General features: G+C 54.6%; 1 protein-coding gene across 1 annotated transcript; it reads right to left on the reverse strand.

Moving 5' to 3' along the window:
- Positions 1-1,739: 1,739 nt before the first annotated feature.
- IRF8 (interferon regulatory factor 8) lies at positions 1,740-9,598 on the reverse strand. The gene is made up of 8 exons (XM_009477428.2): positions 8,919-9,598; positions 7,557-7,740; positions 6,407-6,495; positions 5,804-5,915; positions 5,410-5,457; positions 4,503-4,889; positions 4,065-4,180; positions 1,740-2,945 (listed from the first exon to the last, which is right to left on the reverse strand). The coding sequence occupies exons 1-8, from the start codon at positions 9,285-9,287 to the stop codon at positions 2,769-2,771; spliced, it is 1,482 nt and encodes a 493-aa protein (XP_009475703.2). The 5' UTR covers positions 9,288-9,598; the 3' UTR covers positions 1,740-2,768.
- Between the last annotated feature and the right edge of the window lie 3,307 nt (positions 9,599-12,905).

Consider the following 12,905-nt stretch of genomic DNA (forward strand, 5'->3'; position numbering starts at 1 on the left):
CTTGCTTCCCCACCCAGGCACCTCACCCATGGGGAGGTGAGTCTTCCTCACGCTTTGAGGGAGCACAAAAGACAGGATTAAACCCCATGGGGGACACTGTGATGGCCCTCAGGAGGAGCAGGGAAAAGCTGGGGATGAATGCTGATGGTGCACCCACAAGACCCAATCCCCACCTCTGTGACCAAGCATCCCGTAAGAGCTTACAGGAATTGGGGACTTCATTGCACTTAGGATCCTGGTGCATCCTCAAAAATCTTGGTCTGCAGCCATCTCTTCTCACAAGCACCAAAGCCACAGGCTGTAACTCATGCAAGGGACATACACAGGGGTGCTGGCAGGACTACAAGTGTCCCACCAACACGGCCGGGGCATGGAGAACAACTTAGCCATAGAGTGGTGTGCTTTTAGCATAAATAGCTCGGGATGCAGGGCCTCCCTTAATCCTAATGTATAACCACAAGGTTTCAGCTGGGTCTCCCATCTCAGAGCACTTTTTGGGTGCTATAAGTTGCATGTTGTCCACTGTGCACCCACTGCTCTTTGGGACAGAGGCTGTAACTGCTTACCCTGGAGGGATGCAGGGGGATCAGCTTCAAGTCCCATGAGAGCTGAACACTTTAATTATTTTAGGGAGGCTTCACTGGGAAGGCTGAGCTGCTCACCCCAAAACAGCTAGCAATTCTGCAGACAGAACAACCTCCTGGCAGAGGTGAGCTGTGGTCATCTCACCCCAGGTCAGGGTCTTCACAGCTTAACTGTGCCCTGACCACACACTTGTGCTTGGGAAAGTCTCTATCACTAATAGAAAAAGGCAGAGCAGCAAAAAAGGGCTGATCTGCTTTGGTACCCAAACAGGGAGGACAGCTTTGCACCCATCTCCGCAGCATCTCATGAGGAGACTCAGGCTCCAGCTGCCGGGATCTCCAGGCATCCCCTTCACAAGGGCCTACATCCCCCAGTACCTTGGGTACCAGGGTCGCCCCATGAACACTGGTGCTTCCCTGCCTGCACCCCTTGGCAGGGGGGAACCCAGAGCACACGGCAAAGCCTGCTATGGGGAAGGAGCTAGTGGTGTTTGTCCTTCACAGGGGGCAAGGTGACAGATCAAACATGGTCTTCACACCCTCCCAGAACCTCTTGAGGTGCTGCCCCAAACACAGGCTTGAACTGAAGGCAGGTAAGGGTGCAGATGCTCAGCCTCCCCTGCTGCAACACTGACTTCATTTGACCAAGGCAGATGCTCCCTTTTTCCCCTTGGCTCTCCCCAAACACCACCCACCTCCACTGGTCCAGGCCCTGTGAGAAAGGTGGATGGAGACAGCAGCAGGGAAAGGCTCCTACCAGGCAATAACAGGGGAAGGACAAGAGCATGCCTTTGACCAGGACCATAAATAACTGTCCCCCAGCCCATGACCTCAGAGCATCACAGCCCAGGTCAGAGAGCTAAGGGCACCCAGGGCAGTGCAGTGGCAGATGGGCAGGGAGCCATCTCCACGCTCCCTGGCATGAAGGCCCTGTGAGCGATATCCTTCTCCCCCCGTCGCATTACAGCATTTCAGCTCATTCCTCACCCACCCCAAGATGAAACCAGGCAGTTACAGGGCAGGAGGGAGGCAACAGCAGAGGCATAACACACCCCACCGCAGGCAAGACCAGGAGCAAGACAGAGATACCAGGCTCTCCCCACCAGAGATATGACACCCCACCCATTCCAACCAAAAACCACATTGCAAGAGAAATACAAAATATAGCACTTTAATTGGAGGAAGATAAAAAAATTAAAAAATTAATAAACCTCAGGCATAAAATAAATAGGCAGCTTAGTAGCACGCACACACGTGCAGTCCTGGTTCGTGTCAGCTGCAAGGCACAAGCCTCGTGCCCAAGCAGCTCCCCGGTGCTGGGTGCACACACAAAGCGTGTTAATGAGGATTTACACATGGATGCAGCTGCCTGGTCACGCTTGGGAGAGACCAACACATGCATTTGGGAGGGTGAAGCCAACCTATTCACACTATGCTGCAATCTTTAAAATTAAAGATATTCTATATTTATATAAACTCTGTCTCTAGTTAGGAAAAATTAAGATTCCTAAATTCTTATATTCAACATTTACATATATAATCTCTGCATTGGTTTCCAAGTTTCAAAATACTTTGGTAGACAGACATATAAACCTTATAGCAAAAATAAAGAGGAATTTGAGAAGGTTCTCTTTGGAAGGCATACCCTATCCTCCATCAGCAGGACTCTTTGGGGCGAAAAAGAAAGCCACCCTGATTTCTGGAAAGAATTTCCTACATTTGAGCATTTTAAGGCTTTTCCAAGAGTCACCTCCTACCAAACCGCTGTTCTCAGCAAGGTCCAAGTTGCAGACCGCTGGGGCAGGTCGTTATAGCTGTTGATTTTTGGTTCTGCTTGACTGGCCATTAACAAAGGCAACAACACAAAGCACTCCCAGCCCTGACCTTCCCACACAGCTCAGATGCTACCTCCTCCCCCTGCCATTAGCTATAGACAACGGTACTGGGACTACCCTGCTTGGTACAAAAGTCACTTTTAATCAGTAAAGTGTCTGTGGGACAGATGCTAAGCATCTGACCTACCTTCTCATGGCAATTTTCACTGCTGTATTTATACAGACTCTGGACTGGAAACAGCAAAGAACAAAACCCAACTTTCTAGAATAAGAATTTAAGCACTTATGGGACCAAACTGGGTCTAGATGAACCCAAACCACCATGCTTTATGTCTGCAGAGAAGGAGGCTCAGACAGCAATCTGTTGGTTTTCTCTGAAGAGTGGCCGCTGGTGCGTTGCACAGATGTCCTGGAAGATCCTGTACACCTGGTCGTGCTGCGTCTCATCAGCTATGGGGAGCATGGGGCTGCTGCTGCAGGTCTTCCCAGCCTCTTCCACCACCTGCCTGACACACAGCTGCTCCACCTACACAAAAAGAGAAGTCATGAAGACACTAAACAAAGAGGAACCTCTTTGGGCATCTCCCACCACTGCCATCCACCCCCCACCAGCCCAGGCAGGAGGGTATGGGGTGGGAGAGACCCAGCAGAGCTGCTGTGCCCAACAGACCCAGGTGGCCAGTGCCAGCCAGGCCAGCAGGTCCAACTCCACAAGCCACCTTGGCAAAGCACCTCTAGGGAAAAAGGAGCAGTCACAAAAACTCCTCTCCCAGCAGAGCTATAGGGAGGTGAGGACAGGCTGGGGGATGTCCCAGCGCATGCAGAGTGATCCTCTGGTGCAGACACCCAAAGCAAGAAGAGGTGACCAGGTCAGAAAGTTGTGCAGGGAGGCAAAGGACCAGTCTCTGAACTTGTAAAATCCCCTCCAGGACCTCACAGACGTGGTGGGTCTCTGCTTGCTCAAGGGTGGATGCAACACCCTCCCTGTGCCCTCCATGCCACGTCCCTGCTGCCACAGCCTTGTTGGCCCAAGGGGGTCCCACACTGGGTACAGGCTCCAGAAACACCCTATACATTGCCCCAAGGCTTTGAGATGCCAGAATTTCTTCAGCTTCTCCAGGGAGAAGGTTCTGGCCAGAGCCATGAGGACCTCCCCTCTCATCCCATCCCCTCCTTCACCCTCCCACAGGTTTCCCAGCCCCGCTGCTGTCCACCGTGGTTGTTCACTGCATCTGTTGACTGCTCAGCTTGAGGCTGTCCCTTAACTCAAGCATTCCAGGGATTTATTCCCCCATTTCCCCACAGGAGCGGGCAGAGGTCCCAGTGCCAAGAGGCAGGAACAGGAGGAAGAGAACAGATTTCCTAGTGGTTTAGAAAAGCTTTTACCATTTGGGAGCTTTGTTTGCAAACACGATCTAACCAGATCAAGGAGTCTCTGACAAGCAACAGCCCAAGCACCTCTCAGGAGGCTGTGGATAAGCTGATATTCATGCCACATCAGCCACCCAACCAATTCAGGCACCCCAATGGTCTGTGGCTCCAGGGGTTGATGCTAGACCCCTGCTTGTGGGGGGGAAGACGACAATATGGTCCAGACAAGGGGGGGAAATTCAGCAGCAGAGCTCCAAAGGGCAGCCCTCCGTACCTGGACAAGGATGAGCTTACACCGCAGAGGCACGGCATCCGGGAACTCCTCTCCAAAGCACAGTATGACTCTGCTGTCCGGGAAGCGGCCCTGGTTGTTGTAAAAATGCTGCAGCTCTGCAAGGAGAGGGGAACAGTTGGAAGCTGCCTGCCACAAGCTGCCAGCTTCAGGACCAAGCACCCTGCCGTGGAGGAAAGCTGTGGGCTCAAGAAAAGCCAGCTCTCCTGTGCAAAGCCTCCAACCAGGAGGAGTCTGCTAGTGACACAAAGCACCAGATGGTTCTTTCCTAGATCTGCTAGCATCAGCTACTCACCCAGAGCACTTGGGTAACCCATTGGTGATGGAGAGTGATGACTCCAAAGTGCTCCAAGGCCAAGGGCTCCACCCTTTCAACCCCACCAAGTGCATGAAAAGAAAGAGGGGAATGCTCCTACAAACCTCTGAAGAACAAGTTGGTGTCAAATATCTTCACCACCTCATCCCGGTCCAGTTTGTTGGGCCTGTCCTTGTAGACCATGGTGTTCCCGCTCCAGAAGACCCTGCCCTGGCACAGCCTCTTGATGAAGATGCCCTGCTTGTTGCTGTGCAGCAGGACACCCCTCTCCAAGTGCCCAAAGAGCTTCCTGGTGATCTGCTTCTGGCGGTCATTCTGGATGGCATCGGCCGAGGGGAACTGCACGTGCTCCAGGGCATCTGGGGCGTATAGCTTCTCGCCGTGGCTGGAGGGCTGGCTGAGCGAGATCCGGCAGCCCTCGGTGCACGAGGTGGTGATGTGGCCCACCAGCCTCCCGCCGTAGAAGAAGCTGATCACCATCTGGGAGTAACCTGGGAGGGGATGGGCACATACACAACCCATCAGGAGAAGACAAACCCTGCCTGCTCTTTACTGCAATACCTAAACTCCATGAAAGCAGCAAAATTTCCTGGGAACAAGTCTCACTGGATGGAGGAGACCTTCTACTTGCTAGAGGACATCTCCTGCAGCACTCAGCCTGGTAACAGTGCTGATCAGCAAGCTAGAGCTCCCAGTACTGAACCCCTTCCCCCTGCCTTTGCTCCACACTTCCCTTGCTGTGGGCAGATCTCCCCATGCTAAAGGCATGGCTGATCCCAACATCCCAGGGCAGCCCGCTGTGCCAGGGCTGTGGCCACAGGACAACAGGCAGGATGCGTTCAAACCCCGTGGATGCCCAGGAGGGCAGAGAACCGCCCAAACCCAGAGCAAAGCCTCCTCCAAGGCAGGCAGCAGAGTCAGAGCCACCTTCTGCCACCACACACATGAGGCCAAGCCCCAGAGAGGCTTTTGATGGCCACAGTCCACAACCAAGCAGGGAAACTGCCTTACCTGAATGATGCTGCTCGTAGCCGGAGTATCCGTTCATCAGGGGCAATGCTGTGGGCAAAGAAACCAGAGTTGTGCCTGTGTACCCAGCTCCCAAACCCCAGTCCCTGCCTCTCCCCTCCACCAGTCCCCTGGTTTTCTCTGCCAGGCACATCAGGCTTCCCAGCTCCCACACAGGAGATGCCAGCAAATACTCCCAGGTGGATTTAATCTTGTGCAATGCACACTCTTGGGTGCCTGCTACCAACCACAGTGTTCATAATTAGTATTTTAAGCATTCTTAATAAGACAGATAATACAACTGCTGTCCATTATCCATTGCTGTACAGTAAGTTTTTTCTGCTCCAGACAAAAAGCTCGGTCCCATTAAACACTGCACACGCTGTCGGCTACTTACCGGGGCTGGGCTGCTGCACCCACCAGTCGGGTATCAGGGGGTTTCTGCAGGTCTCCTGGGGGGGTGAGGGGCTTCTCTTGATGATCCCCAGGTATTCATCAACACAGGGGGGCTGTGCAAGACCAGACAGAGATCAGAGCAGGTTTTGTGCAGGGCAGGGGCTGCCCAAGGCACCGAGACACTCGCAGTGCTCAGAGAGGGTCCAAATGGCAAAGCCAACAGGATGCCAGTGAAATTTTTTCGTTTAGAAAGAGCAAGTTTGGCATTCCCCAGGCTGTACACTCAAATAACACCCTCAAGAGCCACTGAGCAGAAGCAGCCCAAGGTGACATGGCCGAGAAGGGGAACAGAGCTGTGAAACAGCCTCAGTGCCCCAGCAAAGGTCTCGCCTGCCCAGATGCAAATCGAAAGCATAAGCCATTCATCAGCAACCGTGTCCCAGCACTGGCTCGCATGAATGAGCTGCAAAACCCAGCATCGCTTGCCAGGCCAATTCCCAAAGCTTTGCAGACTGAATTTTAGGAAGGCAGCACTTCATCAGGCAACTCCCTGCCATCCATCCACCTCTGGCCAAGGCAACCTGCAGCCACAGTGAAGGCTTACCTCTTTAATGAGGTCATCGATTGCAGAGGAACTGCAGTCCATCTCCGTGACGTCATTCAGGCTGCTCCCGTTGGCAATGCCCGCTTTGCCTGGAAGGAGAGGCCGGGATGCAGTGAGCACACCCACCCCCCTGCCGTGGCTCATCTCACCGCTGGGTTTTAGAAACCCTTCACCCTGTGAAAGTTATGAAACTGAGAACCACAGCACAGCGGAGCCATGTAACGGCACCTCGGGGCGGCTCGCAGCCCCCTCCAGAGCTGCTTTTCAGGACCAAAAAACCAGTTTGCAACCCATTGCCCCAGTGTACGGTGACCAGCAACAAGGCAAATCAAAAATCCAGCTGGTAGCTGAGACAGAGCTAGAGCAGAGGGTTGGGTTTTTTTTTTCCTGAGCACCCCAGAGACCGGGGCTGCTGCTGCCGCTGCTTCTCCTTTTTCCACCAGCCACCCCAAGCGCAGTCACGCTGCTGGTGGGAACCTGCAGTGCCATTTGCATAGCAGTGGCATGCCCCCCGTGTGAACAGGGCTGGAGGAGACCAAGATGCTAAAGGCAGATTTCCTGACAGTGAGATTTTTCTTTTTGCAAGTTTTTACTTAAAAAAGAAAAAAAGAAAGAGCACACACACACCTAACCACAAACAGAGATATACTTAGCACGACCTGCACTGCACCAGACATTGCAGCAGCAACTGCTCTCTGTGAAATTACTGCTACTCTAATCACTGCTGGCAAGAGAAGGGATTTATTGCAGCTCCCTGCCATCCACCCAGGGCGGGCATTGGGAGGACAAGGGGTTGAGGGCTCAAGGGGGGAAAGGATTTTGGATTGGCCCCTACAACATTCTTATGGGATGGAAGGTCACGCAATGCTGCAGTTATCCCCCATTTCCTAAGCAGCTGCACTTATCCCCCGTTTCCTATGCAGCTGTTTTGGGGGGTAGAAAAGAAAAAAGCCTGTCCTTCCTCCTTCCCTCCCTGCCACCACAGTGACACAGGGGACATCTTCTGCAAAACAGGACAAGCAAAGCATCACGGCACAAGAGCAGCGTCTGGCCAGGAAGCTCCGCTCAGATGTAGGTCAGCAGCGCAAGCTCGTGGTTACCCACAGGGCTGACCTGCGCCTGGGGGTCAGTCCTTTATCAGGGCACTCACATTTCTGTTCCTCCTCCGGCACGATCCTGTAGACCTTGTAGGGCTCCGAGATGTCCAGCTGGGACCTGTCTGTCACCTCCTCAAAGTCGGGGCTCTTGTTCAAGGCACAGCGCAGTCGTGTCTTCCACGTGGCTGGCTCCGCTTTGTCACCTTCTTTGAACTTGCCTTTGAAAACAGCCCAGGCCTAAAACAAAGCAACAAAAAAAATCTTCCACGTGACCTCTGCAAATCCCCTCAACCCCCAGAGCAAAGGAGCTGGGGCTGCAGAGAGCATTTTGCATTTTGCTCTCCCCTTGCACCCTCTCAACCATCCCATGTGTATTCACCGTTTCGCTCCTAGACTGCAGCCACGTGCACAGCTGCCACACATGGGGACACGGGTATCTGGGTGCAGAGCAGCACCACCTGCCCCAGCAACACACCCGGGCGCAGGAAGGGCTGCAGCACCCGGGTTTTAAAAAGCAGAGATCAAGACGATAAGATGTGGCTTCATTTCTGCACTGACAGGTCAGGAGCTGCTGGGGATGCGAGGAATCACTGCTGAAGCAGTGGTGTTCCTAATGACCTGGTAACACCTCCATTAAAAAAAAATCAAATTAAGCCTCACTTTCCAGCTCCTGACTAATAAGTGAAAGCTGGTTTCTTTTCAAGATCAGAACATCATTTGTGCTTTTGGTGGGAGAATACATTTTACCGCTGAAGGAAGATTGCAAAATATGTATAATGAAGACTACAAAATATGTATTATTTTTTAAATACTCATTTTAGATATTTAAATATTTTCAGATGGCTGAATTCAATGCCATCCTCATAACTCTGTGCTCCTGAACCAGCCACTAACCAGCTGTCACTGCCCCGAAAGCGAACTCGCTCACCAGTACAGATATTTGGAAGTAGGGGCAGAGAGAAGGGAATTCCTGGGGAAGAGCCTGACCTTTTTGGTTCAGGGTGGAATTTTCCAGTTTTTCCCCAAAACTGGAAATCCTCCCTTTCAGTGAAATCCAAAACTTCCTTCCTGCAGAGTCTTTTTTTTGTAAATCCAGGCCTTTACCAAGACTAGCCTGAAAAGAAGTTTAGAGCCAGTCAAAAGCAGCACATCAGGCTCCTTCTTGCATCAGACCAGGATTCAAACATGCTGAAAACAAGCCTAAACCTGGCAACAGCATTTAGCAAAGAGGAACAAATACCCCCAAAAGAGCCTGGGAGACCAATTGTGGGGTGAATCATCTCCTGCAGGGGTTAGAGATGCAAAACCCACAGACAGCGTGGACATCTCCCACCAGTGGGACTGTCACCAAGGGAAAAAACAGCATTGCCAAGCCCAGAAACTGTGGAGAAAAGGCATTAACCATCTGTCCCTACCTTGAAAATAGAGGCGTCCACCTCCTGGTTGTAGTCCTGCTTCCCGGCGTGTTTCCACGGGATGCGGAACATGGTTTTCTCCTCATTCTCCCAAATGAGCCCAGGGTACAGCTCGCTGTCGATCTGCTCGATCAGCCACTGCCGGAGCCGCCGTCCTCCGTTGCGGTCGCACATCCTGGATGGAGCGAGAGGTCCAAGCCCCGTTAGCTCCCCAGCACCATCCCACCACAATCGGGGTACAAGGGATTGTGCCGTATCGGCACAAAGTACTGATGTGCTTTGCCATATGCACGGCTGGCAGCAGCACTGCCCGCAGAGACAAGCAGCTTTCGGCGGCTCTGCAAGTCCCACATGCCAACATCTGTACATTAAAATGCCCCTCTGCTTCTTTTAGAATGAAAAAAATCAAGGCAATTTCCTCTGAATCACTACAAATTCTTCCTCCAGCTCTGTCAAAGCTCTGCTCACAGAAACAGGCTGACTTGGTGCTCTGCTTACTCCTTTTTTTGCTGTGGGATAAGTCACATAGGAAGCAGAAATACGGGGTTTAAAGCACCCAGTTGTGCTGTCACCTCAGCCAGTGACACTGGGACAGGCCATCCCAGGGCAGCCACCCTTTAGCGGCTGCAGGAGACGGGAGCCAAGTGCTGTCCCCGGCTGGTCTCGGCAGAGGGGTCTGCCCCAGAGGAGACAGCAGCCCCTCTCACCCGGCACCGCCTATTTGGGGAGCAGGCACTGGTTCCAGGCAGCACCCAGAGCCACCGCAGGGATCAGGGCTGCACAACCAGTCCTCTCGAACCGAGGACCAACGCCTGGAAGGAGCGGGTTGAAGTCACACCACCATTGCTGGGGGATCTCGAGTCATTTTTAGCCAAAACCACTGGGTGATTTCATGAAGAACCCAGCAAAAAGCTTCTCCAATCCAGCTGGAAGCAAAGTGCGAGGCTCAACCTTCCTGGCATCCCGTCACCTCCATGGCGAGGCCTTCAGGGACCTCAGGAGTTGGTGGCCTGGCAGATGTGACCAGCAGCTCCAGCATCAGCCCTCCAGGCCTTTTGGGCTCACAGCCCTCCTCTAAATTTTACAGAACTGCCTCTCCTTTATTATTTTTATTTACTGCCCCATGGGAAAGTTTTGGGGAGAAGACAAGGATGCTCACAGCTCCCAGACCTGGTGGTCCCTGCTTTGCCCTGAGCTCACACCAACTTCTGTCCCTTCTCCACTGCTTCACAGCAGGACACACGGACCTCCCTGGCCACCTGCAGCACAGCCTCTGCTTTTAGGGACGGCGACAGCTAACACCACCAGCCAACACAACGCCGAGGGCACAGCTCTGGATGGCAGCTGGATGCCCCACAGCTCACCCCCGGAGGGATGGGGGCACACACAGCCTCTCTGCTGCTCCCACACCAAACACCTCGCGCCTGAGTTAAGCCAAAACGAGGAGCCTCAGAGCTGCATGCTGAAACAGGACTCTTCTCTAAATCAGCCCGTTTTCTAGAAAGCTTGTTCCCATCGCTGGCAGAGCCCAGGGCTCCGTTTCCCCTCCACAAAAGGCTGAGCAAGCTCTTCAGCAACACGGGCCAGCACACACAGGACGCGGCCGAGGAGCCCTGCACCAGCCCCGCGCCAGGAGGGACGAGCACCCAAAAAACGTGACTGGCGGCAGCAGCCTCGCACCATCGCCCTGCAACCCGCCGCCCACCTCCCAGCTCTCCCCGCTCCATCCATCCATCCCGGCCGGCTTTTGCCTTCAAGCAACGCGGGCAGCCCCAGCGCCGCTCAGCCCTTGTGCCCCGCGCACGCACGGGGCCGTGGGTACCGGGCTGGGTTCATCCCGAGGGTCCCGCATCCCCAGCGCCCCGCAACCCCTTCCCCCGCGCCCCAGGACCCCGCAAGGAGCGCGGTGAGGCTGCAGTTACCGGTACCTTCGCTCCTCGCCGCTGCCCGCACCGCCCACCGCGCCCGGCTTTTATAGCGGCACGGGAGGGGCGGGCGTGCTAGCGGCCACGCCCCCGAGACGCCCCGCCAATAGGCAAGCGAGCTCCGTGCCCGCCCCGCCCAAGGGGGAGGAGTCTCCGTCTCCGGGCCGCCCAATGGGGAGCCGCCCAGTGGGGCGCGCGCGGCCGGCGCTGCTTTCTGTGAAGCTCGCGCGCCTTTCCGAGAAATCAGCCGGCGGGGCGGGGCCGGAGCAGTGGGCGGGGCACGGGCGGGTCAGTGGGCGGGGCATGGGCGGGGCCGGCGGGAACCGCCCAGGGGGGTCCCTCCCCAGCCGGAGGGTCCCGGGCGCTCTTGCCCCGTCTCCCACCCGTCTGCAGCCCCCGGAGGGCCCGGCCCTGGTGCCGGCTCCGTCCAGCCCCGGGCTGAGCTCAGCCTCCAAGATCGGTCCATCCCCAGTCCCAGACCAATCTCCCCGGTCCCACACCAGTGTCCCCAGTCCCAGACCACTCTTCCCAGTCCCAGACCTGTCCATCCTCAGTCCTGACCAGTGTCCCAAGTTCCAGACCAGTGCCCCCAGTCCCAGACCAGTCCATTCTCAGTCCTAGATCAGTCCATCCCCAGCCCCAGATCAGTCTCTCCTCAGTTCCAGACCAGTGCCCCCAGTCCCAGATCGGCCCACCCCAGTCCCAGATCAGTCCATGCCCAGTCCCAGACCACTCTCTCCAATCCCAGACCAGTCTTTCCAGTCTCAGATTAGTCCATCCCCAGTCCAAGATTGGCCTGCCACCAGTCCCAGACCAGTCTATCCCCAGTCCCAGACCAGTCCACTCCTAGTCCCAGACCAGTCTTCCCAATCCTAGACCAGTGTCCCCAACCCCAGACCAGTCCACTCCCAGTCCCAGACCAGTCTTTCCAGTCCCAGATTAGTCCCTCTCCACTCCCAGACCAGTCTTCCCAGCCCCAGACCAATGTTCCCAGTCCCAGATCGGTCCATCCCCAGCCCTGGACTGGTCCATCCTCGATCCCAGACCAGTCCATCCCTGGGCAGTTTCCAGTTCCCTCCTGGCTCAACCCCTGGTGCTGGATCCATCCCTCCCTCGCTGCCCCCAGCCAGGATCGGTGCCCCGGCAGCGCCCAGCAGCCCCAGCCTGGCCCCAACGTACCCAGCTGGGGCCGCTGGCCGTAGCAGAGCGTAAAGGACCATCTGCAGCCTGACTTCAGAGGGGTTTTTTTGGGATTACCAGATTACACACACATTTCTTGGAAGAAAACCACAATTACTCCCATGTGGGTAATACAGAGAAATAGGAAATGTATGGAGCTGCACAGATGGTATAATAAAAATAATGATCTAAGGTACACAACCTGTACTGTCATTTATAATAAATAACGGCTGTAATAGCCCTTGTTTTTAAACACCCGACTGATCCTAATCAGATCCCCCCTGTGAGATTTGGGGAGAGCCAAAAACATCTTTTGCAATCAGATGCGGTTAGGAGGGTTATTTCTTTTTTTTTTACCGAGAAACAAGTTAAGCTTTGGAGGGAGGGCTTGCATCGCCGACCCCCACGGCACCGGTCCTGCCTCCTCGCACCGGCCAGAGACGCCCCCCCAAGAAAAAATTGTTTCTTTTGTAAAATTTCTGGCAAATTCGGGAGATTTTAAAGGGGCTTTGTATAATCAAGCCTCTCCATCCCCTCGTCCCCTCTGGAACCCAACGAGCTGGAGACTAATTGTGACCCTGCTGCCAGGGGGGTGATTCCATCACCTCTGGCTTCGTTTTGGCTCCGCAACTTCATGGGCAGCCTGGCAAGGCAAAAATCTAAATTCCCTGGGGCAAGGGGGATCCCAGCAGGAGGAGGATCAAATAAAAAAAAAAAAACTTAAAATGGGGTTTTCAGCCGCTCGCGGTGCTGGCAGCAGCGGGCTGGAAGGGAGCGAGATGCCCCGCAGCCCTGCCAGCAGCTGGCAAGGGAAAATGCGAAACACACCCTGGGGCAGGCAGCAGAGCCGGGAATTTTTTGCAAACTGTTTCCCTGTGTGCGA

This window comes from Nipponia nippon, unplaced genomic scaffold, assembly GCF_047370975.1.
Source record: "Nipponia nippon isolate SJK-2023a ecotype South Korea unplaced genomic scaffold, ASM4737097v1 scaffold_7, whole genome shotgun sequence".
In the NCBI taxonomy this organism is placed as follows: domain Eukaryota; kingdom Metazoa; phylum Chordata; class Aves; order Pelecaniformes; family Threskiornithidae; genus Nipponia; species Nipponia nippon.

What these genes read in the sequence shown, in the direction of transcription:
- IRF8 (XM_009477428.2), bottom strand. Translation starts at nt 9,287, where the DNA reads ATGTACAGATGTTGGCATGTGGGACTTGCAGAGCCGCCGAAAGCTGCT. An exon ending in TCGATGACCTCATTAAAGAG is followed by an intron (nt 5,916 to 6,406) that starts GTAAGCCTTCAC and finishes GGTCTTGCACAG; the next exon opens with CCCCCCTGTGTTGATGAATA. An exon ending in GTAAGCTCATCCTTGTCCAG is followed by an intron (nt 2,946 to 4,064) that starts GTACGGAGGGCT and finishes CTTTTTGTGTAG; the next exon opens with GTGGAGCAGCTGTGTGTCAG.